The 27,300-nt window shown below is 40.6% G+C and overlaps 1 protein-coding gene and 1 long non-coding RNA gene across 2 annotated transcripts in view; one reads left to right on the top strand and one right to left on the bottom strand.

Annotated features, from left to right (window-relative positions):
* Positions 1-23,619, bottom strand: part of prss12 (serine protease 12) — a 28,412-nt gene extending 4,793 nt beyond the window's left edge. The window contains exons 1-11 of the mRNA XM_074630014.1: positions 23,167-23,619; positions 19,258-19,396; positions 18,056-18,228; positions 17,660-17,810; positions 16,878-17,056; positions 15,897-16,038; positions 15,574-15,794; positions 12,712-12,856; positions 6,775-6,980; positions 6,120-6,198; positions 4,629-4,751 (exon numbers count right to left, since the gene is read on the bottom strand). Coding sequence (XP_074486115.1) covers positions 4,629-4,751; positions 6,120-6,198; positions 6,775-6,980; positions 12,712-12,856; positions 15,574-15,794; positions 15,897-16,038; positions 16,878-17,056; positions 17,660-17,810; positions 18,056-18,228; positions 19,258-19,396; positions 23,167-23,506 — 1,898 coding nt within the window. The 5' untranslated portion in view covers positions 23,507-23,619. The remainder of the gene's footprint in view (positions 1-4,628; positions 4,752-6,119; positions 6,199-6,774; positions 6,981-12,711; positions 12,857-15,573; positions 15,795-15,896; positions 16,039-16,877; positions 17,057-17,659; positions 17,811-18,055; positions 18,229-19,257; positions 19,397-23,166) is intronic.
* Positions 133-19,574, top strand: LOC141764656 (uncharacterized). Its single transcript, XR_012593292.1, has 3 exons — positions 133-197; positions 4,351-4,514; positions 17,665-19,574. It is a non-coding gene; the product is annotated as an uncharacterized LOC141764656 (long non-coding RNA).
* Positions 23,620-27,300: the final 3,681 nt, after the last annotated feature.

Here is a 27,300-nt window from a genome sequence, read left to right as displayed (position 1 = left end):
CTCCTTTGTTAGCCAATCCTTGAGTTTCCCTCCTTATGCCAGTGCCCTTCTCCTCCAGCTGTGTTTGGTTCTCATGATTAGTCTTCTGTGTATATATACCTGTGTCTTTTCCATTGTTCCTTGTCAGTTTGTGGTGTATCCTGCTGTTTGCAGCTGTTGTTTTGCAGTGCATCTCTGCTGCTTGTGGTCTAAGTCTGGTAATAAATTCTTGTTTTTTTCAGTTCCTGTTGTTTCTGCATTTGGCTCCAGAGGCCTGTACTACAAAGCAGGATTTGCGATTAGCAAGGTAACTTCAGGGTTAACCCTGGGTTTTCCATTCTATGACGGTGGTTCACTTCTTACCGGGGTAGATCACCATGGTAACTTATGCTGAACACCTAACCTGAGCAGTAACCTGACAATATTACACAAATACGAGGAAGTTTAAGTCATAATCCAGGCTAAAAACAACACAGTTTAAACGGACAAATGCAGGAAGGACAGCTGGATTTATGCTGAGGGTGCTTACCGCTTTGAATTATGTTTTTATATTTATTTTTTTACTTGCCGTTGCACACTGCCGGAGTCAGGGACGCAGCTGAAAAAAGGCTGAAATAGTCAAACACGCTATGTCAGGGCCTAATGAAGTGTAATCTATTCATCCATTATATTCTGAAAGTTTTTTTATAATATCACTGCCACATGTAGACGACTGTTTGACTTATGAGTATTCCATTACATTTATAAGTCTGTTAATTTACGCATTCACACATCGGCAATTTTTTCTTTTGCCAGCTGTCCTTCCTGCATTTGGCAGCTTCAACCGTGTTAATTTGGTCTGATTATGTGTTTAACTTCTTCGTATTTGTCTAAAATTATAGTTAGCTTTTCCTTTGTAAAATGCACCGCTCTGCTGCCGGTAGATTTGTCCATGTTTGTGATTGGTCATATGCTGCAAACCCCGCCCCTTTCATATGAATGCGCTCATAGCCGGATAGAGAAACCCTGGGTTGATTTACCAAGTTCATAACTGCCGTTGTTGGACCGTTAAGCGGGATCTTGCTTGTTAGGGTTAGTTAAGCCAGATAACGAGAATATACCCTGGGTATGTTGAACTTGCTTCGTAGTATAGGCCTCTGGTCTCCTTTTGAAATATGCATAGGTAAACATTTTTCTCAAGGTATCTTGAGAAATCTTTTCCTCAAAACTATTTTCATGCCCTTATTTTTCTTTTTCTTTTGGGTTTTTGGCTACATTTTCTATTATGTATTGTTTATGTTCCCCCTGAGGCTCATACATATTTCATATCCTTAATCAGACAGTCCTAAAAGCGTGTCTCAAGTAGCTAACCAGCTGTATGGTCTCTCCTTTTCTCTGCTGTATACCCTCCTCTTCAACACAACATTGTTGTAGTGCTTTTTACACATTCTATCAATTCACTATAAATCAGTTGCACACATACTTATAGGGTCTTAACAAAATGAAAACTTGGACAGAGAATGAGTAAAGGCAAGAATGATAACAATACATCTGTCATCGTGTCTGGGTTTAGTTTATGCTTTAAACTGACTCATATGTTGACATAATGAAGTGTCTTTCATGCATGACTTGTTTAAATGTTTGGCTGTACTTGAAATGGAGTGGGAGAGAAGGAGAAGGGTAAGTCAGGGATAAAAGGAAAGGGAGGGAGAGATGAGAAGGAAGAGGAGCGCAGTGAAGGAAGGAGGCCTTTCAATCGAGCCAAGTGTCTGTGTCCAGTTACAACTGGTAGTGTGTCCGGAAAGATCTCCTGACATGGGAATGCCACGACGTTTCCTGGCAGAGCGGAGACACTGCTGACCACTCATCTACGTACAGTACATACCCACCATAAAGGAAAAATCTAAGCATTAGAATGGAGTTTGAATGTGTCACGTACGTTACCTTTCACACGTTGTTGTTGTTAAAAGCAGTTACAAACCTGCTGGAGTTGTATTACTGTTGGCAAGCGCCCAGCTGTACAGCTACAAGGTATAAATAGGTTTAATATGTTTACAGCATGTGACCACGCTGACCTGAGGTCGCTTTTTATGAACGTACTAATCGGTAATCGAGGTGTAAGGGATAAGGTAACATAACCGTGTTAGTTACATTTGGTAGCTGCACCTAAACATGTCATCATCTGTGCAAATTAGAACAAGCAGGAGTGGGTGTGCCAACTTGATGTATTTTTTTTATATTGGGCGCCTGCGTGGGTGTATTTGTTCATTTATTGCTGTGTGTATCGCCCTATTATGGTTACCACATAAGAAAGGTGACACTGTTAAGTCGGAAGTCCCTATCTTGGTCTGCATTCTCTGGCTCGCATGCAGCAAATTACTTTTCAAAGCTGTCATAGCTCAAAGTTAACAGCTCTAAGCACTGACGACTGATATGTGATCAGGCAGGCAAGAGAGGTACTTTGTAGTGTCCGACCTTTCTTGTCTGCGTACAATGTCTACGATAACAAGTATCATCTTATGTAGCCGACAGCTAAAAATACCTTTCACATTTTCTGTCATGTCTTAATATGTGGTACGGTGCACTAGCTGTACACATGTTGTGCCAATCTGCAGCAGTCAGCAAAATGTTACTATTGTAGGAATGTCATCAATCTCAACGTGACAGCTGGATTCCTCAAGCTCCGATCCATTATTAAAACCCGTACGATGTAAACAGAAAAGCCTGAGGCAGCAGGTGAGCGAACACCTGGGTCATTAAACACACACTAACGTATCATTAATTTAGTTTAAAGCTTATGATTTATTTACTCTTGCACAAGCAAGCTATGGCATTCAACCACAAAAAAAATCAGTTAAAGCTGCAGTAGGCAGAACGTTTTTGGCATCATTGGGCAAACAATTCTATAATGACCTTTCAGCATATTGTAATTCAAGTGTTCTGAGAGATAACTTGTCTTCTGCACCTCCTCATGGCTCTGTTTTCAGGCTTTAACAATTCTTTGACCAATCACAGGTCATTTCAGAGAGAGCGTTGCTATTGAGTGTTCCTATTGGCTGTGCTCCGGCTGGTGTGCGGTGCTTGGTATTTCCTCAACTGATCTCAACATGGCCGTGTCACAATCTTTTTCATTTTACAGCTAAACCGTACACTACAAGCTGTTTCTGAAAACATTTGAGGAGTGAAATAGGCATTACAGTAACAGAATATTGATTCATATTTGATCAGCGCTGCTTAGTTTGACCGGAGGACACAGAGGCACGTGATTTTTTTTTTTCTTCAGATTACCTGTCTCATGCACTACTGTCAGGATATAGTGACCGTTTTATAAAAATAATCCAATTCCAATTCTGCCCATTGCAGCTTTAAAGACTGTTATGTTTGACTACTATTGTGCATACTGTGCAGTTTCAAATGACTTGTCATTGGTAGTCCGAGTAAAATTAGTTATCTGCAATCACACTGGTGGTCAACTAATCACGATGTTTGCATTAATCAGTCCTAGCAGTCCTGATTGCTACATCCCAAGTGGTCTTAATTTCCTGTGTGGGTCATTTAAAGGAAGAGGATGTAAGAGTCAAATCGCAGAGTAGAGGTTCCTGCATGAGGAGTACAAATCTGGCAGTGGGAATGGCTGGAGAAATGGCACTGGATCGGATTTAGTGAATGACCTCTTCCTCTCTTTAATGTGGAAACATCAGGATTTATAGTGGCAGAGCTGCTGGGGCCTATAAAGAGTTGTGGTTTTCCCAAACCCCAAAATGTTGGAACTAAAACTTGGTAACGCAACCAAAAGATATTATTCTTAATATGCAGTCTGACAACCTTACATGTGCTGTATAAATATCAAAAGCAGACTCAAGGGTTAGTGCCCTCACAACCATCAAGTGCCTCAGTTCTTCACAAATTTGCTAAGTCTCCCTCTGATCAGTTCATTTTCTTTTTCAATTATTTTTCTTCCTGCTGCCGTCTCCGCTGTACGCATTAGGTGATTGATTTCAAGTTGGTGGTGCCATGTGGAGGCCTCCAGACCAGATGAAGTAACTCTAGCTGTCTCCCTTCCTGCTTGCACCACAACCACAGCCAAACCACCACTGATCACTGCTCGCGTTGCTGAGCGTCTTGTGCCTCTGTCAGACTTAAACATACTGAAGCAGTCAATAAGTTGTGTAGGTCGGGTGTAGCTCAAGCTGCGGGCAGAATGAAATGTATGAATAAGCACACCCACATTTCGTTGAATAAAGATCAAAACTCCAACATGTGCAGAACATCTAAACGGCCAATGTAAAAGATCAGGAGAGCAGCCTTAAAAAGTTTGTTTAGAGCACTAAATTATTGCATGTTTTAATTGTACTTAGTGTGTTTTAATTCTATATTTATATGCGACCACAGGGAACAAGCTGCAGACTGTTATCCATCACACTCTCAGAGAATCACTGACACTGACGGGAGGAAATGCCGACTGACCAATGTTGTGGACGCATGGAAAAGAGTGGTGGAAAGAAGGGAAGACGCTCGCCATGTGTTTCGAGAGGCCCGTAAACAGATAAGTGAAGGTATGTTATTATTTCCTGGCCTCAATACTGAACCTGCTGTATGAAATTAATTGGTTTTCAAAAGTATTTACACATACATATGTGTGTGAGTAGATGTCGGTGTGTGTGTTTGACCTCTTGAAGCAGTGCGCTGAGGTGAGGACCCAGCAGGTGTCAATGAGAGTCGCTCCACACACCAACCTCCCGTCTCCTCGAGATCCTCGCAAACGAACCGCAGCCTGCCACGGCCAGCCGCCCCTACAGACATGAACACACAGCCAGGCACACACACACACACACACACACACACACACAACCACACAAGCATTCATAAAAGTGCACAAATATACTATAAAGTACTATAAAGTCAGCACATGGTTATTGCACCTTGATTAATAAAAACAGAGCTCTAAACCGGTAGCCAACATAGCAACATGAATTATCTCCAAATATGATTTATGTGATATTTTTCTTTGGAGGAATCAATTAATCAATCAAACTTTATTTATACAGTATCTTTCGAACAAGAGAACAGAGTGCTTTAGAAGCGACTGAAAAAACTAAGGTTGTTAAAAGTGGTAAAATGTTAATAAAATAAAATAATTCAAAATGATCAACTGTTAATCAAAGTAGTAAAATACTGATAAAAAATAGAGTAATATAGATATAAAAATGATAATGGAAGAAGTATAATAATAATAATAATAATAAAACCACAAAAATTATAAAACACTACATAAAAGATAAACTAAATAGGTGGGCTTTTAGTTGACGTTTAAAAATCCAGCTCCTCTGGAAGGCTGTTGAAGCAGCTTGGAGCGTAACGGCTGAAAAATGTTTTGCCAAAAGTTTTCGTTCTGCTTTGTGGAACAGCTAAAAGAGAAGAACCGGAGGATCTGAGGGGCTTTACTGGTTCATAAACCAAAAGCCTTTCTGAGAGGTAGTCTGGTACAATGCCATGTTGTGCCTTATAAAGTAAAAAAAGAAGTTTAAAATCAATACCAAAACTAACAATGTAAAGACTTTAAAATAGGTGTAGTGTGTGCTCTCCTCTTGGTCTACGGTACACCAGAAAGAAGAGCATTAAAATAGTCTAACCTGCTAGTTATAAAAGCTTGCATCTGTCTCTCTGTGTTACTCAACATTATCTGGCAAAATGAGTTTACATGCAGCTATTTAAAGTGTAAACATGCAGGATGTCCTTTAAACATGCACACACACACACACATAAATACTCAGCATGAAAAACATTCTTTGGTTTCACATCGACCCATAAATGTGACCGCACACAAATACGCATAACTGTTACTTTTCTCTCTGTTCATCCCAACCTCTTTCTGTCTCTCTCTATCTCACACACAGAGCAAGACAGGGAAAGTCATAACCACAGGATTTTCTTGTTTAATTCCAGTGTGATTTTCTGTGTCGGCCGTGCATGACATCCATGCTTCCACTTATCAACATATGTGTTTGGAAGCACAGCATATTGGATATTTCTTTGCCTGTAGCTTCAGATCAGCTGTTTTCCATCCAAGACTTGAAAATGTGCCCAATATTCTCATTCTATACGTCTCTGGCAGGCGATCTCCAGGCTGCCATTAATCCCTCCTGTCCCTTCCAGCTTACCTCAGAGAGTTTTCTCCTCCTATGATTCGGCGCTGGCGAGTGTGTACGAGCCGCAAGCCGCAAATTGAGTTGACAGGATCTGACAGAGACAAAAGAGGAACCGTTGGGTGTGTATATGTGAGAGTGGGTGGGAGGGTGATGATTGTTAAACCAGACATTTACTGCTCAGATGCTGCTCTTATTAAATAGTTAGACTGATCGGAAAGATAATAGTGTTTGAAATTCATCTTTCACTACTACGTATGAACCTGAAATAAAGTAAATATAAACATAGGCTGAGCGCTTTTTCAGGAGATGTAATTCATCATATTGCAGAGACAAAACAGCCTCCTGCACTGGTTTGACTTGTATGTGAACGTGAGAAATGGAAGTAACAGCATATGTGTAGGTAACGGATAGCATTGTGTGAGTCTGCCCCGATGTGTGACAGACAGAATGAAGTAATAACATTGCTTTCTCCATTTTACCATCTGGATACACACACACTGAAGGCCTGCCCGCCTAGTCCTGACTTTTCTTTATTCACTTGTTTCTCATTAATTGTTCAGTGTGTATGACATAATGGAAGTGTTTGCTAAACAAACTATAGTCTCGGCTCCAAATAAATAACAAGAGCTCCATTTATTCTAAGTAAAAGAAAACAGACCTGACTGACCTTTGACCTCTTTGTAGCTGTGCAGCGATTCCCCATAGTCACAGATGACCCCAGCGTCCTCGCTATGGCGACAGTTGTGCGTGCCGGGTGCCTGTTTGATGCAGTCTGCCAACGAACGCTCCTCGCCGCTGCACTTCACATTATCCACGTGGATGGGCCCCGTCCCTTCCCCGAAGTACGCCATCACACGGGCTTTCGCCACCCCACTGCAAAGGATGGACAGGACACAGAGCACACAGACGTTTCATTGCTATCGCCTTATAAATAATATTAAAATAAAAAAACTGTTAAAACTTTCAAAAACAAGTAGTTCATATTAAGGCTGGAGATAAAACAGACTGCAAAAGTATAAGTTAGTCGCACAATAAGAGTATCAAAAAGGTTGGATGGCAACAAATTCAAGAGCAACAAAATGGAATTTACAAAACATAAATAACATCAACAAAAAAGCAAAACATCAGTTAGAAGCAAAGGAATAGAAGTAAGTCTTGAGAAGCTTTTTAAAAAGAGTGAGGTGATTTGGATGATCTACTGTAATAGTAAGACGTAAACTATTCCAAACTCTTTTGGGCAAATACACCAAATGCTAGCTCTGGGAACATCTAGTAGACACCTGAGAGACATTAAGTTACTATATGGACAAAACGATTAGAAAAATGCACTCAGGCTTCACCTAGAGCCTGATAAGTAATAACTAAAATGCATTTCTAAACTCCACTGGCGGACAATGGAGAGAAGCCAACAGTGGAGTAATGTGTTCCCTGTACTTTGTTATTGTTAGAAGACGAGCTGCATTTTGAACCATTTCCAGAGGAGCTACAGCTCCTGTCCAGAATTTTAAATCTCTGTTTTGTTTAATAGTCTGATGAGATTAAGTGTACGATGTGTAGTCCAGATTTTATTATATCTTTACCAGCCGTGACGATATTTGGCTGGTATTGTTTTCACCTTGTGAGTGTGTGTGTGTGTGTGTGTGTGTGTGTGTGTGTGTGTGTGTGTGTGTGTGTGTCATCATGGCAAAATGTGGTCCTGAAGACACCTACTGTAACAACAGAGGCGGTTTTGAGTATTTTGCCAGGTATTCATAGTTCTGTCTGTCTGTCTGTGGACAGATTTTTCAACGAGATAATGTCACAATCGTGCAAGATGCAGTCACGAAACTTTACAGGTGTGTAGGTGAGATCAAAATGAAGGCTGAGTTCAAAGATGGGATGGTCCGAGCAAGGGCGCCGGAAGTATCGGGATTAGGACGTGGGGAAGGGGCCATTGGTCCCTCCACTGTACGCCTCTGGCCCGATTTGGCGTTGCGGCTGGTGTGATCCCATAGCAAGATGGTCTCTAGTTATGGTTTTGTTTGCTTTAAAAAAAAAAAAATCACTTATTTGTAGGACTGTCAAAGTTAACGCGATAATAATGCAACGGCACTAATTCCTTTAACGCATTATCGCAACTTACGATTTTTAGATTGCAGCGAGTTCAGCTTTTACTGATAATGCTCCAAACTTAGAATAAAATTTGACAAGGAAAAACTGCCATGGCCATTTTCAAAGGGGTCCCTTGACCTCTGACCTCCAGATATGTGAATGAAAATAGGTTCTATGGGTACCCACGAGTCTCCCCTTTACAGACATGCCCACTTTATGATAATCACATGCAGTTTGGGGCAAGTCATAGTCAAGTCAGCACACTGACACACAGCTGTTGTTGCCTGTTGGGTTTGAGTTTGCCATGTTATGATTTGAGCATATTTTTTATGCTAAATGCAGTACCTGTGAGGGTTTCTGGACAATATTTGTCATTGTTTTGTGTTGTTAATTGATTTCCAATAATAAATATATACATACATTTACATAAAGCAAGCATATTTGCCCACTCCCATGTTGATAAGAGTATTAAATACTTGACAAATCTCCCTTTAAGGTACATTTTGAACAGATAAAATGTGTGATTAATCACTATTGATCATGATATAACTATGGACAATCATGCGAATAATCGCGTTTAAATATTTTAATCGATTGACAGTCCTACTTCTTTGATTAAGTGATTAAAACTCTTATGTATTTGTTTTTATTATGAAATTATATGCCTCTTTTCTAAATTACCTTTTAATCATGTCACAAATGAAAACATTCAAGAGTTGAATGCTTGGCTGCCAGATCTTTCTGTCTGTATGAATGTGTGTGTGTGTGTATAAGCGTATAGTAGGTGGTGATGATATGTTAGTATGGATTGTTATGGTTTGACATTCTCTGGCTGTGACGCAAACCAGGTCAAACCACTGTTACAATCTGATAACAACAGTATTTGTATCACTTTCTCACCTCTGACTTTAATTAGCAAACTGCTAAAACACACACAGGCCTGCAGGTTGTGGTTGTGAATGTGTGCCTGAATAGGCTGTAGATGTCATTTTAATTAAGATTGATAGATAACCGACTGAGAGGATCTCATGTTGCGTCCCTGGGGTTTTATGGGTGGCAGGTCTCGTTTCCCCACTCAGGGAATCTCATGTCTCTTATTGAGACATCTAGCATTGTGTCTCCAATAGCTCCCTGAGCGGGACTTAGCATGCAAAGGGTGAACCTCCAAGTCACTTGAAACAAAGCCGAGAGGCTGACATCAAGTCTGCTTGGTGTGTTTCTGTGGCAACACACAGTAACACAAAATCAGTCAAAGAAGCAAAACAAATCTGCTTTGGATACTAAATGCTCGGCTTAGAAAGGAAAGCCAAGTGTTTTCTCAGACATCATATTTCATGTGCTGCACATGTACCATGAATTATCTTTGAAATGTTGGATAACCATATTTCTTGACTTTTGTTGGATCAGATTTAAATATTGCAAGGGAGGATGGAAGAAAAGATGTAGACTTGGATACTGGCTCTCGACTGGACTGTGTTGCATCTTTAGAAGATGATCAAGTATCGAGAGGATTTTATGTTCTGGGTCTTCTGTTTATGTTTTTCCTTGTTTCATGTTATTCACTCATGTTTAGTGTTTCCTGTAAAACTGCATGTGATTATCATAAAGTGGGCATGTCTGTAAAGGGGAGACTCATGGGTACCCATAGAACCCATTTTCATTCACATATCTTGGGGTCAGAGGTCAAGGGACCCCTTTGAAAATGTCCATGACAGTTTTTCCTCTCCAAAATTTGGCGCAATTTTGGAGCGTTATTTAACGTCCTTCGCGATGAGCTATGACATGGTTGGTACCAATGGATTCCTTAGGTTTTTTGGTTTCATATGATACTAGTATCTTCACTCTAGCTTTAAAACTGAGCCCGCTACAACCTAAAAATCGCAAGTTGTATTAATGCGTTAAAATGAATTTGCGTTAACGCGTTATCATTATTATTGCGTTAACTCTGACAGCCCTATTTTTCATGTATTATGCAGGCAAACTTCCCATGTGTGTTTGCGTGTGTTGTCCAGTCTCATGTAGGTCCTTATTCAAAGTGACTCAGGGTCAAACTGTTGACTTGGAATATAATTAGCGTGAAAAGTATGTGTATATGTGTATTTTGTTTTATCACCACCAGAGCAACCTCTAACCCTCGGGGACCTGCTGTGTATGTAATGACCTTTCACCACACCCTGTGCGAGACAGAATGATGATCCTAACATGACTTTTACACGTCTGCAACACGCTTCCTCTCTCTCTCTCTCACGCTTATGCGCTCCAGATGTGGCTTTCATCTACACGCAGATGTGTCACAGAAAATTGGGTGGCTAAGGGATGAGAGTCCCATGCTGAGCAGTGATGAGAGAGAAAATGAAGACAGTTTGTTACGCTACAGTTTTCCCCTGCCATCCCATTGCCAATGTTTTGGAAAATGGGACGGTGTCTCAGAGGGACAAGATAATGGGACACAGAGAGGATGAGGTAGTTTTCTTCGCCTCAACATATGTCACTGTGAATGTGTCATATGCACTACAATTGGCCTGCCCTTTAATTGGATGTTTATCTTGGCTCTGCAAAAGAGCACAGCTAAAACCTCTAATAAAAGCAGCTGGCCTCACAGCAGAGGCTCATAAGAAGTGCTCAAACACTTCAGTGCACAATTTGTAAAGATTGATTAATGAAATATAGAAAAATGATTCAAAGCATAGTTCTTCCGTTGTAGCAGTGTTGTAGTCAAGACCACCTAAACCCAGACCAAATCATGACCAAGACCAGAGTGAATCAAATTCGAAACGAGACCAAGACCAGACCAGTGCGAGTCCCACACTGCACAATATCGGAACCATCGTCTTCCGACGGATAAGCCTATATAAGGCAAGGGGTTATATTTCTGGGTTTTCCGGTGTAGCCAGGGGATATAATCGGGCCAAGACTTCCTTTTCCGTGCGCTGCTTATTGTTTACAGTCCGATTAGCAACTTGAGATGCAAGACTGGAGTTGGAGTTGAGAGCCGACATACACGACCGGATTGTTTCACAAGTAGCCAGTTCACAAGCTCATTTTAAACCAATAAAAAGTTAACTCATCATCAGACGATAGCCGGTGGGTTCCCAAATTGCCAATTCAGCCGATGCGTTATGCCTTTTTTGCTCTCCACGGACTGTTTACCTGCATTCAACCAAAGCCTGCTTGAATGTGATCGATCAATACTACTCCTACATAATTACTATAAAACTGAAAACGGAACACCGATACCAAGATTGTGTCCCGTTGCCTCCGTATTCTACATGAGTGCAGAATCTGTATATAGAGATTACACACTGCATGACACACTTAAGATAAAATGTAGAACCATAGGCATTCCTCAAATTGATCAAAAGATCCACATTCCCATAAAAACACCAACAAAAAAGCAAATGACGATTCCTATTCATTCATCTCTTTTATTGCCATATATATATTTAGTGATATCCCCGCAATTGTGGTCTTGACCAGTCTTGAAATAAAATCCTGAGTCGTCTTTGTCTGAGACCGAGACAAGACCGAGTAAAAATGTGGTCGATTCAGAGATGAGGCCGAGACCTTCAAAAAGTGGTCTCGAGCCCAAGACCGATCTCGAGTACTACAACACTTCATTGTAGGTTAGCTTGAAACTTGAGACGTGCGTGACGAGGTGCAAACTGGAAACAGGGGAGATGGAGAGATGAAAGACGGACAGACAGAATTGTGGGAGCGAGTGTAAGACAGATGCCAAGTCTAAGAAGTGGTGATTGATTTTGCAGTAGGCAGTCTGGATTCACTTAAGTAGGTGTAATGTATAGAGTGATCACATTGCAATGCCACAGCTCAAACTGAGCCTTTCTCCAGCATGTTGCCTCTATTCCAACATCCTGACCATGACTGAAAATGAAATGACTGGCAGAAAATTGTCAACTAAGTTAATTAACTTTTCATCATTTCAGTTTTGGAGCAAAAATGCCCAAAATGTTCCACTCTCTCAAAAGTAAATATTTGCAGGTTGTTTGGCATTTTCCACTTGTCTCTGACATTTTTTTTAGACAAATGACTAATCGAGAGGTTTTTGTTAGTTAAAGGAACAGTGTGTAATATTCATAACTATGTTTTCATTGGTGTATAATCACCTGAAACTAAGGATCGAGTAACCCAGAACGGACAAACCAAACACTGGCTCTAAAGAGAGCTTTTCGCGTTTTTTTACGTTACCTTAAGGCCACAGTAGTTCACTCAGCGGCTCACATTACCGCAATCCTGGAAAGGGAGGAGTGAATGGAGGGGTACTCAGTTGGTTGCAATCTGCAACCACACCACTAGATGCCGCCAAACAGTGTCCCACAAACTGTCCCTTTAATCGATACTGAACATAATCGTTGGATGCAGCTGTAAAATGCACCCATCTCTCCAAATTGTGTCATTGTGCTTGTTGTAGTTTTTATCATGTTACCCAGAAACACAAGGCTATCAAAGAGGCTACTCCAACACACATGGACATACTGTATACATACATACATACCTGCTGTATCCCAACTGTCGGCACACCACCTCAGCGTCCCGATCAGTCCATCCGTCGTCACACACGGTCCCCCATTGTCCAGACAGGTAAAGCTCCACCCGGCCTTCCCTTGGGCTCTCTCCTCCCACAAGTCTTACCGGCACACCTGAAGAACACACACACACAATTTAGACCTACTACAGACTCACCCTGCTGGAACTGATTTATTTCTGTTCTCTGGAGTTACCCAGAAAATAATACACCCACACACACAAACATTCCCCAACACACCTGATCCTCCGGGCTAGCGTGTCTAGTGAATGGGGCATGTGCCCTCATGTTCCCTACAAAAGGAAGTAGCTTGAACACCTGTCTGTTTTCATGCACGTAGCCACTTGTGTGTCCAGAAAGGGGAAATTGTTAAGACTCCTGTCGCTATCTATGAAAAGATAATTTATTTCCATTGCCTCCCTGTTTTTCACACGCTCCCTCTCTTGTTCTTTCTCTCTCTCCCGTATGGTATTCACTCACACTGCTAATCAAATCAGTCTGGGCTTTAGGTTTAAACCATCCATCATCATTTGTCTGCTCACAAACACACATGCACACACTAATCTCATTTACGGGAATGCCAATGTCTTTTCCATGCGTGGAGAGTTTCGGGATCAGTTTACATTCTTGCCAAGTGTCAGGTATTTTTATGATGAGATATATAAAGTTGTGTTTTGTAGGTCAAACATTGTATAACACAATCATTCTGTAAATAGCATATCCTAAAACGACTTTAGCAGTAGTTGCTTTAGCCTGAAATTGTTCTCCGTGACTGTATTGAGTTGAATGAACATTGTGTGTGTGGCACATAAGAATTGCAGGAGGGGGACATCGAGCTAGGAAGAGTTAATTGTGGGAATGTTTACTTCTTTGTTGGTGTTGGCTATTGAGGAAATGCTCATCTTTGTCCTCTCCCTTAGAAATACAAACGTTTTTTCCCTCTCTCAGCACACACACACACACACACACACACACACACACACACGTGACATGGCTGCTCTGATACAACCCTAATGTGATGGCCTCAGAGAGAATAAGAGAGAGGGAGAGTTCAAAGCACAGCCCGGCTTATCTGCTTTTTCTCCTTTTCCAAAAACAACACAAACCAATCTGCCTCTGGCATGTTGGGCGGGAAGGAGGGATTTGCGTACACTCATAAACACTCAAACGAATGCACACAAGCAAACACACTTAAACGCTATGTAGTAATGGCCCAATTCTTTAGTGGGTGTTTGTGTGTCCCTCAGGCTCTTGCCAAAAAACATAAGCTACCTAAACCCAACTTATTATCACTTTAAAAACACGATGCATCCCTTCAGTGACATTCACCAGGCGTATCAGACTCATATCTGTTACATCAAGACAGTCTGAGGGGAAATATGAGCCACTACTGGTTCCATTCAGCTCTATGCTTACACGTCTTTATTGGTGTCTGGAGGCTATAGACGTAGGCTTGATTAATGGTGCTACCAGTCAACCTTTCCTCCCTCTTTCAGCAAGTAGTAACACCACTTAACCCTTCTGTCTGTTCTTATAAAGAGGTGAAAAGTGCAGTGTTGTGTGTCTGGCAACATATCAGCCCACTGGTGCCTGATAGTTTTGGGACAGCGAGGAATAGTGGCATGAGTGACTTTGGGTAAAGGTTTGCAGTAGGTTTAATCATGAAGACTTTACAAGCGGCCCACTTATTAAGGCAGGACAAGCCAACTAACAGCTGTGCCTATTAGAGTTAGCACGACTTACATCATTCTGTCTGTCAGTCTCTTGGAGAACTTTCCTCTTCTAAGTAAGACGAGATCAAATTGACTGCAGGTTGAGTTTGGCAGAGATCTTAGAAACAGATTTCATATCAGCTTGCACTTCCATTACCGGCTTTTATGAAGTGACGGGAAACTACATCGAGGCTTTCATTATTTGGTTTCCTGTTCTTCATTGCCTATAAAGTTGGTGTGCTCTTAGTGCAAAGATAAGCGTCTACAGTCCTTCTTTCAAGCTAACACTATTACTGATAATAATATCTATCTAATGTCTTATTTATAATCTTAATTCTTATTCTTAGAAAGAGCTTTACAAAAAAACAAACAGAAAATGTATAGACCAGAGGGTGAGCTAGCCTGATCTCATCCAGATAATACTTCCAGAGTTGAGGGGCCCATATGGTAAACGCTGTTTTTAGTCTCCACCTAGGAACCACTAAAAAGAACTTGGCTAATAGGGGGTAAAAGGTCAGTAGTCAGGAGCCCATGTGAGCTATAAAAGTGATTCAAATACACATTCAAGTCATCTCTGAAACGCACAGGCAGTGTCGGAGTGTCTCCAACTGGATCTCAAAAGGAATTGGCATTCTCAAGTAAAGATTTCTGAAGATTCCATTGTTTTAACCATATCAATAATCCAGATTAAATAGATCGAATCTTGTCATTTTGCAGCACTGCAGGACACAAGACTCAATTATTGATTTCATGTATTTATTAGTTTGGGTTTGGGTTAAAAAAAAAAGTCAGACGGCGGCTGGCGGTACCACGGTTTTGCACTCTGCGGCTCACGTTACCACGGAGGATTACAGTGGCCTTTAGGTAACGTAAAAACGTAAAAGGCTCTCACTAGAGCCAGTGTTTGATTTGTCCGTTCTGGGCTTACTGTAGAAACATGGCGGAGCAACAGGGCGGACTCCGTGAAGAGGACCAGCTCTCTATGTAGATATGAAGGACTCATTCTAAGCTAATAAATCACGATTACTAGTATTCCATTTCTGCTAATAGATCCCCTGAAATGTTACACACTGTTCCTTTAAAAGTAAGTAAGTTATAGTAAAATGAGATTCTGTCTTACTCGATGGAAGACTCTCTCCATTGCGACCAGGGCTGCATGCGATGTTAACATCTTCGTGGTGTGTGCAGTCGTGACGGAGCCACTCCTTCCTGTTACACAGCAACAGGCTCGGCTCTTTCCCTGTGCAGCTCACATCATCCAAAAGAATGGGACCTGACCCCACCCCGAAGCGTGGGACTGGGGTGATGTCCAGTCCTTCGGAGAGGAGAGTCTCACCTAATCTGCAAGGTAGACATGTACACACAAACACACATTTTTTCATGCTTATTCATAGTACTGAGAGGGCATGTGTTTGTGCCTGAGGCGTGAATACTTCACATTACCTGTAACCGAGTTGTCGGCACACGACTTGTGTGTTTGAGTCTGTCCAGCCGTCATCACACACTGTGCCCCACTGACCACGGTAAAATACTTCTAAACGTCCCTCAAAGCTGCTTGCGCCTCCGACCAATCTAGTAGAACCATCTGGGCAGAAAGAGGAAGACAGGCAGAGAGTTAAGCAATGCCCTCGCTAATGACGATATGTTTAGAAATGTATATTTTTTCATAACCTTCCCTCCGCATTTAATCAGATTTAAAAAAAAAAAATTCCAAATACATTGAGTTATTGTTATTTATCACAATATAGCACACAAAAAGGGTGCAAGTTGCATTGCAATTATTCAGACAAAACACTGCTAGTGCAGTCATTTCTGGCTGCAGGAATGACTCTGGGAGGTCCTGTGTCTGTAGCCAGGATTCAGTCCTTAAAACGTCTGCCTTCACATATTGGTCACCTGGCAACACACCAGACTCTTACTCCTCTCCTTGTGTGTGGTAAAACTACACAGATCCTTAACCACATTGTTTGCTCAGGCTGCACAATATTCAGCCTCCATATTTCCGGGCCTGGCCACCATGAGCTCTCCTAAAAGCACTCCTCCAATGCCTTCCCCTTGCATCCTTCTCATGAGGGTCTTTGATTTGTTTTTTTCTTTCCTAAAAAACAATTTCCATACCTTTTTCAATGAGAACATTTTGACTTGTCTTAGCAGGGAAAGCACGGGTGTATACAATATAACATTAATGATTGCTCTATTCAATATAGGCACAAGAAATGGTATGCGACCATTATTAATGCTATCAGTTACACTTGTGTTTGACAAACTGCCATGTGAAAGGTCTATTGTCTCCAGCAACAAAATCTTACATGCAAAACCCTTTCGCCACGATAAGGTAGGAATTCCTGGAGGGGCTTTCATATCTCTATGTAAAAAATCGGTGAGTATTATGGATTGCTAATGCTGAGTCAGGTGTCGTTCTACCTGTAAGGGGGTTGCAGGACACTCCTGCATCCTCAGAGTGCAGACAGTTGTGTTCCCCCCAGGCACTTTTTGGACACTGCTCCAGAGTGAGCTCATTGCCCGTGCAGCGCACCTCGTCCAGCCACACGCGGCCTGAACCCTTGCCAAAATGTGCCAAACCCCATGCCTTCGCAACACCGCTGCAAAGAAAAGAGAAGCTAAAGATGAATAGAAGGTTTGGTTTGCAGTAATACTGATACAATAAAAAACAGATGCACTGACTGTCTTACAAAATATGGGGTATAGGATGCGGTATTTGTTTAATCTGGAAATTGAATGGAATAAAATCTATTTCAAATCAGTTTTTGAGAAAATGCTCGCCACACGTGCGTACATAAACACTGCAACACCAACAACACAGTGGCACACACACAAAAAAATGCACACAGGAACATTTGCTGAGAGTGTAGCGTTGCTAAATATGCATATCTCTGTGGTACCAGAATTCATGCAGGAACAATGAGCCTGATTCATTATCTGACCCCCAGATGTTCTTTACTGCTTGCTCCTCTCTGTGTGTGTCCGAATGGAAAGAATACTTCTCATACTTTTGGAGACAGAGGGAGAGACAGATAGCAGGACACCCACATCAACTCATCTTAGCTTCCTTGTCTATCTTTCTGTCACACTTTTTCCTCTTTTTCTCATACTCACAATGTATTTCCTTCATGCTAATTACTGGCTGGAATTAATGTGAATATGAACATTAATGTGTGTGTGTGTGTGTGTGTGTGCCCCTTCACCTCAGCCCCAGTTGTCGACACACCACCTCTGCATCACTGACGTCCCATTGGTCGTCACATATGGAACCCCACTGCCCCGCATGGAAGACCTCCACTGTGCCCTCTGACCCCGATCGACCTCCCACCAGCCGTATAGGGAGCGCCACTACCGCTGAAACCAACACAAGCATAAATACACACATTTTCTCACAGTCTACGTAAAGGAATATACGCAGGCTGACACAAAATGCCGGGACTTTCTTTTTCATTTTAAAGTAGGACTATTCTAAAACTGAGAAAGGGTTGTAGATTTGTTGAAGGTTTGTAGAGTTATCAGATCTCATTATATTCATGCAAACCTCTATCTATCCATCCATCCATCCATCCATCCATCACAGACCCATGAGGAGTGCCTACCTGGCTGCTGTGTGCAAGTGATGGCTGCAGCCAGAGAACATTCCCCTCCATTCCAGGTAGTCTTAGGACACTGAAGCAGGTCTGGCTCCTCTCCCTGGCAATGGACCGCCCTCCAATGGAGCTTGGCCATGCTTGGAACAAACATGGGAACTGCACGTGCACGGCCCGAGATCCTGGAAGGGCATCAATAGGCGAGCAAGTTTTCTAATTTAAAATACTTCTTTTTTTTTGAACCCACAACTGACATCAAACACCAAACCCAGTCTCATCTGATAACATTTTTCAAGAGAAATGCAACCTAATTAGAGTCTCTTGGCACTACTTTTTTCATATCATCTGAGATAAATCCTGCAGCCTGGCTAAAGTGGCCTTTTAAGCTTGGTAACAGTAACCTTCAGCCATCTGTGTGTTCATCATTATCTGCCATTCCGGGGCCAATGCGGTCAGCAGTTTTACACCCTACAGCTTCAATAACAGACCACGTGAAAGTCATCACCAACGATTCCAGCTGACATATGGCTGACATTTGCCCTCTTTCCTTTCCGCTGTGGACTTTCATTGACTCCTGTGTGAATATTTTATGCACACACAGGCATGTGTTCATGTCAGCATGCGTGCCAGCGCTGGCGTTAGTGTCAACATGTGTAGTAAGCGCACAGAACGTCTCTGTTCTCCGGGGTAATAAGACGCTTTCTCAACCGACTACAACCCAGCTTATGAACACTGTCGATACGTATGATCCGTCGACGGGCTCCCTTGAGACCTGGCAAATCAGTGGCTCTTCTAGCATGAAAGCATCTCAAAATTCAACACCATAAGTCACAGTCAGTCGCACATGTGTATGTGTTTGTGTGTGTGAGAGAGAGGGACGAGAGAGCTGGTAACAAGGTAAATAGCTGAGCACTGAAGGTATTTAAATACCTCTTGGGAATGGGGGGGTTGGAATGCAAGGGTCACACAAGAAAAGTACAAAGACTGTGCAGAGAGTGCATGCATGTGTAGGTCTGTAAGTGTTGTGAAATTCTCTCAACGTTCCCACCAAATTTCCATCACACCCAAACCATATGTCAGACCTCTGTAGGCATCACCACATAGTGAATTTAAATGGCAGATGGTGACTGGAGTTGCACCTGTGTCTGAATATAAGAGGCAGAGGCAGACACATAGTGCATGTCTGAGCGCATGTGTGTGCTCTCTCTCACCCCTTGCCCAGCTGTCTGCAAACCACTGCGGCGTCTTCGTCCCCCCAGTCATCGCTGCAGACAGACCCCCACACTCCTCCCAGATAGACTTCCACCCTGCCGTCGAGCTTGGAGCGGCCTCCTTGCAGACGCACAGAGCCTGGGATGGAAAAGAGGGTTGGAGAACATTAGATGTATGTTAATACAGCACATACAAAAAGATGATACAAAACAGATGTGTCACACCGTATCAAAATATATAAGTCAAGAAAAATAGAGAGAGAGAGTAAAGGTAGCAGGATGACAGACAAAAAATAAAACGGGCAAAGCTGGGAGGTAAAAAAAGAGAAGTGACAGAAGAGGGCAGGCTGTATTTGATTTTGTAAAGATGACAGGAGAGCACATATACAGGCGCACGACTGTCTTATAAATGATCCAATGAATGTGCTTGCGTCAAAACGGCTGCATGTAGAAGTTCTCGTTGCACTTCAGTTCATGACATCCATTGACTAGGGCGGTCAAAGTTAACGCGATAATAATGCAAATTCGTTTTAACGCCACTAATTTCTTTAACGCATTAACGCAACTTGTGATTTGTAGGTTGTAGGAGGCTCTGTTTTAAAGCTAGAGTGAAGATACTGGCATTATATGAAACTACAAAACCTAACGAATCCATTGGTACCAACTATGTCATAGCTTGTCACAAAGGAGGTTAAATAACGCTCCAAACTTATGCAACATTTTGGCGAGAAAAAACTGGCATGGCCATTTTCAAATGGGTCCCTTGACCTCTGACCTCAAGATATGTGAATGTAAATGGGTTCTATGGGTACCCACGAGTCTCCCCTTTACAGACATGCCCACTTTATGATAATCACATGCAGTTTGGGGCAAGTCATAGTCAAGTCAGCACACTGACACACTGACAGCTGTTGCTGCCTGTTGGGCTGCAGTTTGCCATGTTATGTTATGTTGTATGCTAAATGCAGTACATGTGAGGGTTTCTGCACAATATTTGTCATTGTTTTGTGTTGTTGATTAATTTCAAATAATAAATATATACATACATTTGCATAAAGCAGCATATTTGCCCACTCCCATGTTGATAAAAGTATTAAATACTTGACAAATCTCCCTTTAAGGTACATTTAGAACAGATAAAAAATGTGTGATTAATTTACGATTAATCTATCGACAATCATGTGATTAATCAAGATTAAATATTTTAATCGATTGACAGCCCTACCATTGACATCATTTTTCATGTGTGTCGTCACATTACAACTAGTTAATAAAAAGAAAAATCAAGAAAGAGATGGTGCTGTTAAAAATAGTACACAAGCCACTATAAGACAGTAAAGCCACTGTTTGTTGGACTATGTCCTTCTGGTCGTCTTTTTTATTATCACAGCAAGTGACATATTTATAGCTATCCATACAGCATATTTTTTCTTTGCCCTCAAGAATAAAAGGGATGTTCTCCCTGTGTGGCCCCATACCTCACTGCCATATGATAATCACATGCAGTTTGGGGCAAGTCATAGTCAAGTCAGCACACTGACACACTGACAGCTGTTGCTGCCTGTTGGGCTGCAGTTTGCCATGTTATGTTATATTGTATGCTATAAATTGATGCTATCACTTTTAGGATTTGGAATTGAGTGTTTCAAGAGGTTTCCACATAAAATACATAGTTACACTGTGTGTGGGTGCATGTTGTTTATTGCTGGAGTGACCTGATTGCTTTTTGTGTATCTATTTGGCAACAGACAATATAAGGGTGCATGCTCACATACACACGCACACATGCGCTGTTATTGCCAGCATATCTGAAAACTTAAATTAGAGATAACATCCGGTGTGTGTCTATTTTTGTTATAGACACAGAATGAACAGAATTCAGACTTCAAATTTGGCGCCCCTTCCTAAAGGTGGGTAAACATCTTTAATATCTGGATCAATGTATGTCAATTTCATGTATCAATTACCGGAAAATGATTTACCCATGCTGTGCCGACACACTACAAGACTAAAAATACCACAGGCTGCTTGTCTTGTGCCAGATAGAAATCACACACTCTATTCCTTTCACCACTCTATCTCTCTCTCTCTTACTTCTCTACCTTTCATCAATCCAGAGATGTAGAGGTCATACTTTGCCCTCACTTTTCATTTCAACAACACTTAGTAGTTCAAGCCTGTGTGCTTGATATGCATCGATAAGGTGGCGTTCCCCCATGTCAAACTATTTTAATGAGAAGAGAGATTTTATTGAGCCTACTCAATTATTATACTAGTGATCCCTTGGACTGTGTTATTCCCAAACACACCATATAAGCAAATACCTGTGCACTCATTACAGCACTAAATGTGCTTAGACTTGCCATCTGCATACACTGTATACTCACACCTGGGACACTGAAGGTGTGTCCTGTCTAATTACTTCAGCATGGGTTTCCTGAGTTGAACACAGTTGGAGCTAGAAAAATGTTAAAGGTCCCATATTGTGCTCATTTTCAGGTTCATACTTGTATTTTGTGTTTCTACTAGAACATGTTTAAATGCTGTAATGTAAAAAAAAATATGTATTTCCCTCATACTGTCTGCTTGAATATACCTGTATTTACCCTCTGTCTGAAACGCTCCGTTTTAGTGCATTTCAACGGAATTGCAACAGAATTGCGTTGCCTGGCTACAGTTTGGGTCTATGTTTACTTCCTGTTAGCTGATGTCATTCACATACACTGCAACCAGGAAATAAACTGGGAAACATTTAGAATGTTTACGCTTAAAACCGTGTAATGGTCTAAATATTTTATATTTATGACATCACAAATGGACAGAAATCCCAACGGCTTGTTTCAAACACACAATTTCTGAATACGGGCTGTGTTTATTTCTTTGTATATTGAACGCTTCTATACCTTCACAGTTTTTATAAAGCACTTAAAGGGAGTGTTTGTAACTTTTTATACGTATAAATCTACCGGGTCGGGATCCCATGCGCGCTCATGTGTGGCCGGAGTCTCTCCTCCTCTGCCTGCTTGCCTTCACTTACACACCACGCGCATTCTCGCTGTCTCGCTCCACCTCTACACGTGCATGCGCGCTCACTCCACACTGCAGAAAAGTTAGTTTAGCTCTGAGAATATCTAGTGGACATTTGTGCAGAAATAAATGCTGCAGCTCCTCCAGACCAACAGAGGTTTCCCATGTCTTGTGAAGTGATGGAGCTCCGCAGTGAGAATCGTTATCGTCTCCGACCGGTTGCCGGTGTCTTCCTGCGGGCGCAGTCAGGAGGCGATAACGTTTCTCTTCCTGCTTCAGCCCCGGCACCGACCCGCGTTTCCCGCTTAAGCCCACTGAGGCTGAGGCAGGAAAAGCCAACACTAGGATCAGCATTGATTCATGGAGAGACCTCCGTCCGGTCAGCTAACATTATTGCCAAGCAGGTGAAATATAGAGTGATATTGTGGTTTTAGCTGACGTGTGTCGCCTCTCTGTTTTGAGCGATGCTCGTTCATGTCTATGTAGAACGAGCAAGCGTGAGCCCGACGCTGACTTTCGTTGACTTAACGGCCACAGGTGTCGCTCTTAACAAGCATTTCTGAATCTTACAAACAGTCCCTTTAAACCTGCTTTAAAATATAAAAGACATGAAAATCTTATTTTTTACAATATGGGACCTTTAATACAGTTGCAGGAAAAAAAAACTGCAGTTATCTGCTCTTCATCAGCCCAAATAAAAAAAATAATACAGCATGTAATAAGAGTGGCAGTCTGCATTGACTTTTAAATTATCATTCAGTTCATCTTTGAATTTCAGCTCCTATGTGTCTAGTTTTCCACATATTTCTGCGCATTTAAGATGATGAAAAGCAACACAATACCATATCTTATTCCTGTGTGTGTGCAGGCCTGTTTGTTTACCTTGTTTACAGTCGCAGTAGCCCCAGTCCACTCTGCCTTTGTGGTTCCTGAAGAAGCACCAGGGTCGGATCCTGCCGTCCGGGTTGCGACAGTGGTTGTGCTCTCCTATTCCTTTGCCCGGATAGCGCTCCCTGAAACCGGACACATCGGTCCAGTTCATGCATCGGCTGCCGGACTCGGTGACGTCTATCGCGCCCCGGTAGAAGCCGTCTTTGCCGCCGCGGCTCTTCTGGACGCAGTCGGTGAACGGCAGGATGAATGAAGGGACGCTGCTGGAGGAACACAAGCCGCTCAACGCAGCCAAAAGAGCGGCTGTTAGAGAGAGAAATGACACATTCATGGTTGTAGAGGCAGCTGAAGACAGAAGCTTTCTATCATCAGGAGCTTTTTATCATCATCAGCTGAGGAGGAGACGGTTTCCAGTCAGCCTCATCGCCCTGCTGTGGGACGAGAGAGTGAGAACCGAGACGCGGATCAATGAAACTCCTATTTGCTAAAGGGCTGATGGGCAGGCAGCCCACAACCACAATACAATAACATATTCGGAGTATATGCTATTTATACTTATATAGGTATAAATATATACATATATTGCATAAATAAATGCAATACATTTATATAAGTATATATATAGATATATATATATCTATATATATATATATATATATGTAGATATATATATATATATACAAAAAAAATGAAAAAAATAAAAAATAAATAAAATGTATGCGAAAATAAATAAATAAATAAAATGCAAAAATAAATTAATGAAATTTAAATAAAATAAAAATTAATAATTAAATAAAAGGAAAATAAAAAATTAAACAGAAGAGTAAATAAATAAAGGAATGTATTAAAAAACAAAGAAATAAAGAAGCAAATTAAAAAGAAATATCTATTTGTCACACTTTATCAATCAATTAATGGCTACATCAATTTCCCCCCATTTAGCGATTTTTACACCATTTAGTCTAATTTTATGGGGCAATTTGATATAATTCAATAGGCCTATATTGAATCAAATATGGTATCAAGAGCAAATTTACTGGCATCCAATGTGATAATTTAGCTACTTTAAATAGTAGGCTGTATATAGTCCCTTATAGGTCAGTGGTTCCCAAACTTTTTAACACCAAGGACCCCTAAACTGACAGAAATTAGACCCCCCATTTAATTAAATGTAATCCCAGCGGCCCCCCACCTGATAGGACTTTTGCTTTTTTGCTTTTTTTATTACAGAAAGTGTGAAACCCATGACTTCTTCTGTCAAAGATTGCTCAAAAAATTACAACAACATAAGAATAAAAAAACCCACAACAGAGTAATAAATATAGTGTATAAGAAGTCAACACCAGTGCCTAATAGAATAACCATAAAAGTAAGATAAATGAGTAAAAATAGGTAAACTAAAATAGAAAAGTAATATTACACATGACATTTTGTCATTGTGTTACTTATTGATGGAATTAGAGTTAAAATAAATAATTCTCATTTTTGCTGGAACCTCCACAAGGACCCCACTTTGAAAACAACTTCCTTAGGGCTCCCAAAAATTTGACAAATGGCCTATTGTTGAGTCAAAATGACCATGACCAAAATGCTCATTTGATGAGCCTATAGTCTATTGGGATTACTCTAGATTTGTTAAGGGTTATAGCCTATGCTTTATGACTTCTGCTGCTGTCGTCGTTTTAAGCAATGTCCTTCAACAGAACCTACACTATATTCAACCTCTCTTATTATAGGCCTACTATCTACTCACATGGATCCATAATATGCAAGTAAAAAAAAAACGTTTACTATTAGCTCTCATTAAGAAGGAACATCTAAACAGGATCTTGCTTTTGGAGCATCAGTGAAACAACTGAGATGCTGCAGTCTGGCGCAGAACGGTATAGTGGATGGGGAATGATTTTATGAACACACTCAAATTCAAATTCAAATTCAAATAAGCTTTATTGGCATGAATGTTCAGGTTACATTATTGCCAAAGCAAAATTACATAGTGATGAATAATTACATTTCACAATAAATAATCACAAAATAATCACAATCACAAGAAATCATCACAAAATAATCACATTTCACAAGAAATAATCACAAAATAATCACAATCACGAGAAATAATCACAAAATAATCACATTTCACAATAAATAACAAAATAATCACAATCACAAGAAATATCACAAAATAATCACAATCACAAGAAATAATCACAAAATAATCACATTTCACAATAAATAACAAAATAATCACAATCACGAGAAATAATCACAAAATAATCACATTTCACAATAAATAACAAAATAATCACAATCACAAGAAATCATCACAAAATAATCACATTTCACAAGAAATAATCACAAAATAATCACATTTCACAATAAATAACAAAATAATCACAATCACGAGAAATAATCACAAAATAATCACATTTCACAAGAAATAATCACAAAATAATCACATTTCACAATAAATAACAAAATAATCACAATCACAAGAAATAATCACACAACAATCACAAGCACAATATACCAAATACATTTTAAATATAAATTATTTTACACTATCTCTCTCTCTCCATGTCTCTCTCCTATGTGATGACTATGGTGATGACAGGCAGACTGTATTGACTCCAGAGCGCCTCTGGTGCACAACAAGGTCCCATGCATGGATGCATTAAAAGGTCACATGGTGTGTACAGTATAGTAGTATCTGATTGGAGGAGGGATCTGGAAACGTCAAACAAAAGCGTCCTCCTACGTGGTGACATCATCACGCCGCGTCAGTACAATCACAAAAGTGTGTACTCCTTATTCCAACCGGCGTACGCCGAAACTCGCCCAGGTTGGCAGAGTCAGCACATAAACCGCTCTGTCCTCCGGTTGACCCACTCCAACCGGGCTGCCAAGACCGGTGCTGATGCAAAAAGCGTCTCAGTATCACATGAATGAGACAACAGCCACTGAGCAGTCGCATCTAACGTTACACCCCGCGGTCCTATGTCAGGGGTCAGCGACCTTTAATATCAAGAGAACCATTTAGGCAAAAAATAAATAAAATAATTTGTCTGGACATTTGATCATTGTGATGAAGAACGCTTATAGTCTAAGTATATAGTATATAAGTCTAATGCAGTGAGGGCCAAAGAGACAATTACTACAAAGTATTAGGGCCACATTGAGGGAAAAAAACATCTGAGATTTACAGAATAAAGTCATAACTTTATGAGAAAAAAGGCGTAATATTGCGAGATTAAAGTCATAAATTTACGATAAAGAAAATAAAATAACACGTAAAATTTCTATTTTATAATAGTATGACTTTATTCTCATAGTACTACGACTTTATTCTCGTAATATTATGACTTTATTTTCATAATACTACGACTTTATTCTCGTGATATTATGACTTTATTCTCATAGTACTACGACTTTATTCTCATAGTACTACGACTTTATTCTCGTAATATTATGACTTTATTTTCATAATACTACGACTTTATTCTCGTGATATTATGACTTTATTCTCATAATACTACGACTTTATTCTCATAGTACTACGACTTTATTCTCGTAATATTATGACTTTATTCTCATAATACTACGACTTTATTCTCATAGTACTACGACTTTATTCTCGCAATATTACGACTTTATTTTCATAATACTACGACTTTATTCTCGTGATATTATGACTTTATTCTCATAATACTACGACTTTATTCTCATAATACTACGACTTTATTCTCGTGATATTATGACTTTATTCTCATAATACTACGACTTTATTCTCATAATACTACGACTTTATTCTCGTAATATTATGACTTTATTCTCGTAATATTATGACTTTATTCTCGTAATATTATGACTTTATTCTCATAATATTATGACTTTATTCTAGAAATCTCAGATTTATGTTTTTTCCTAAATGTGGCCCTAATACTCCGTCATAACGTCGTACCATAGACCTACATCAATGATAAATACAAATTAAAATGTAAACAAAAAACAGTTAATCATTTATATTTGTATAAATCCACAGGGAGCCACTGAAGAGAGCTAGAGAGCCGCATGTTGCTTAGAGACCGCTGCACTATATCGAACCCCGCGCGCCCCGGTGCTCATAAC

The sequence above is a fragment of the Sebastes fasciatus genome, chromosome 3 (genome assembly GCF_043250625.1).
Source record: "Sebastes fasciatus isolate fSebFas1 chromosome 3, fSebFas1.pri, whole genome shotgun sequence".
NCBI classification, from domain to species: domain Eukaryota; kingdom Metazoa; phylum Chordata; class Actinopteri; order Perciformes; family Sebastidae; genus Sebastes; species Sebastes fasciatus.
The sequence above is the reverse complement of the archived record's forward strand: the minus strand, read 5'-3'. Positions and strand labels throughout refer to the sequence as shown.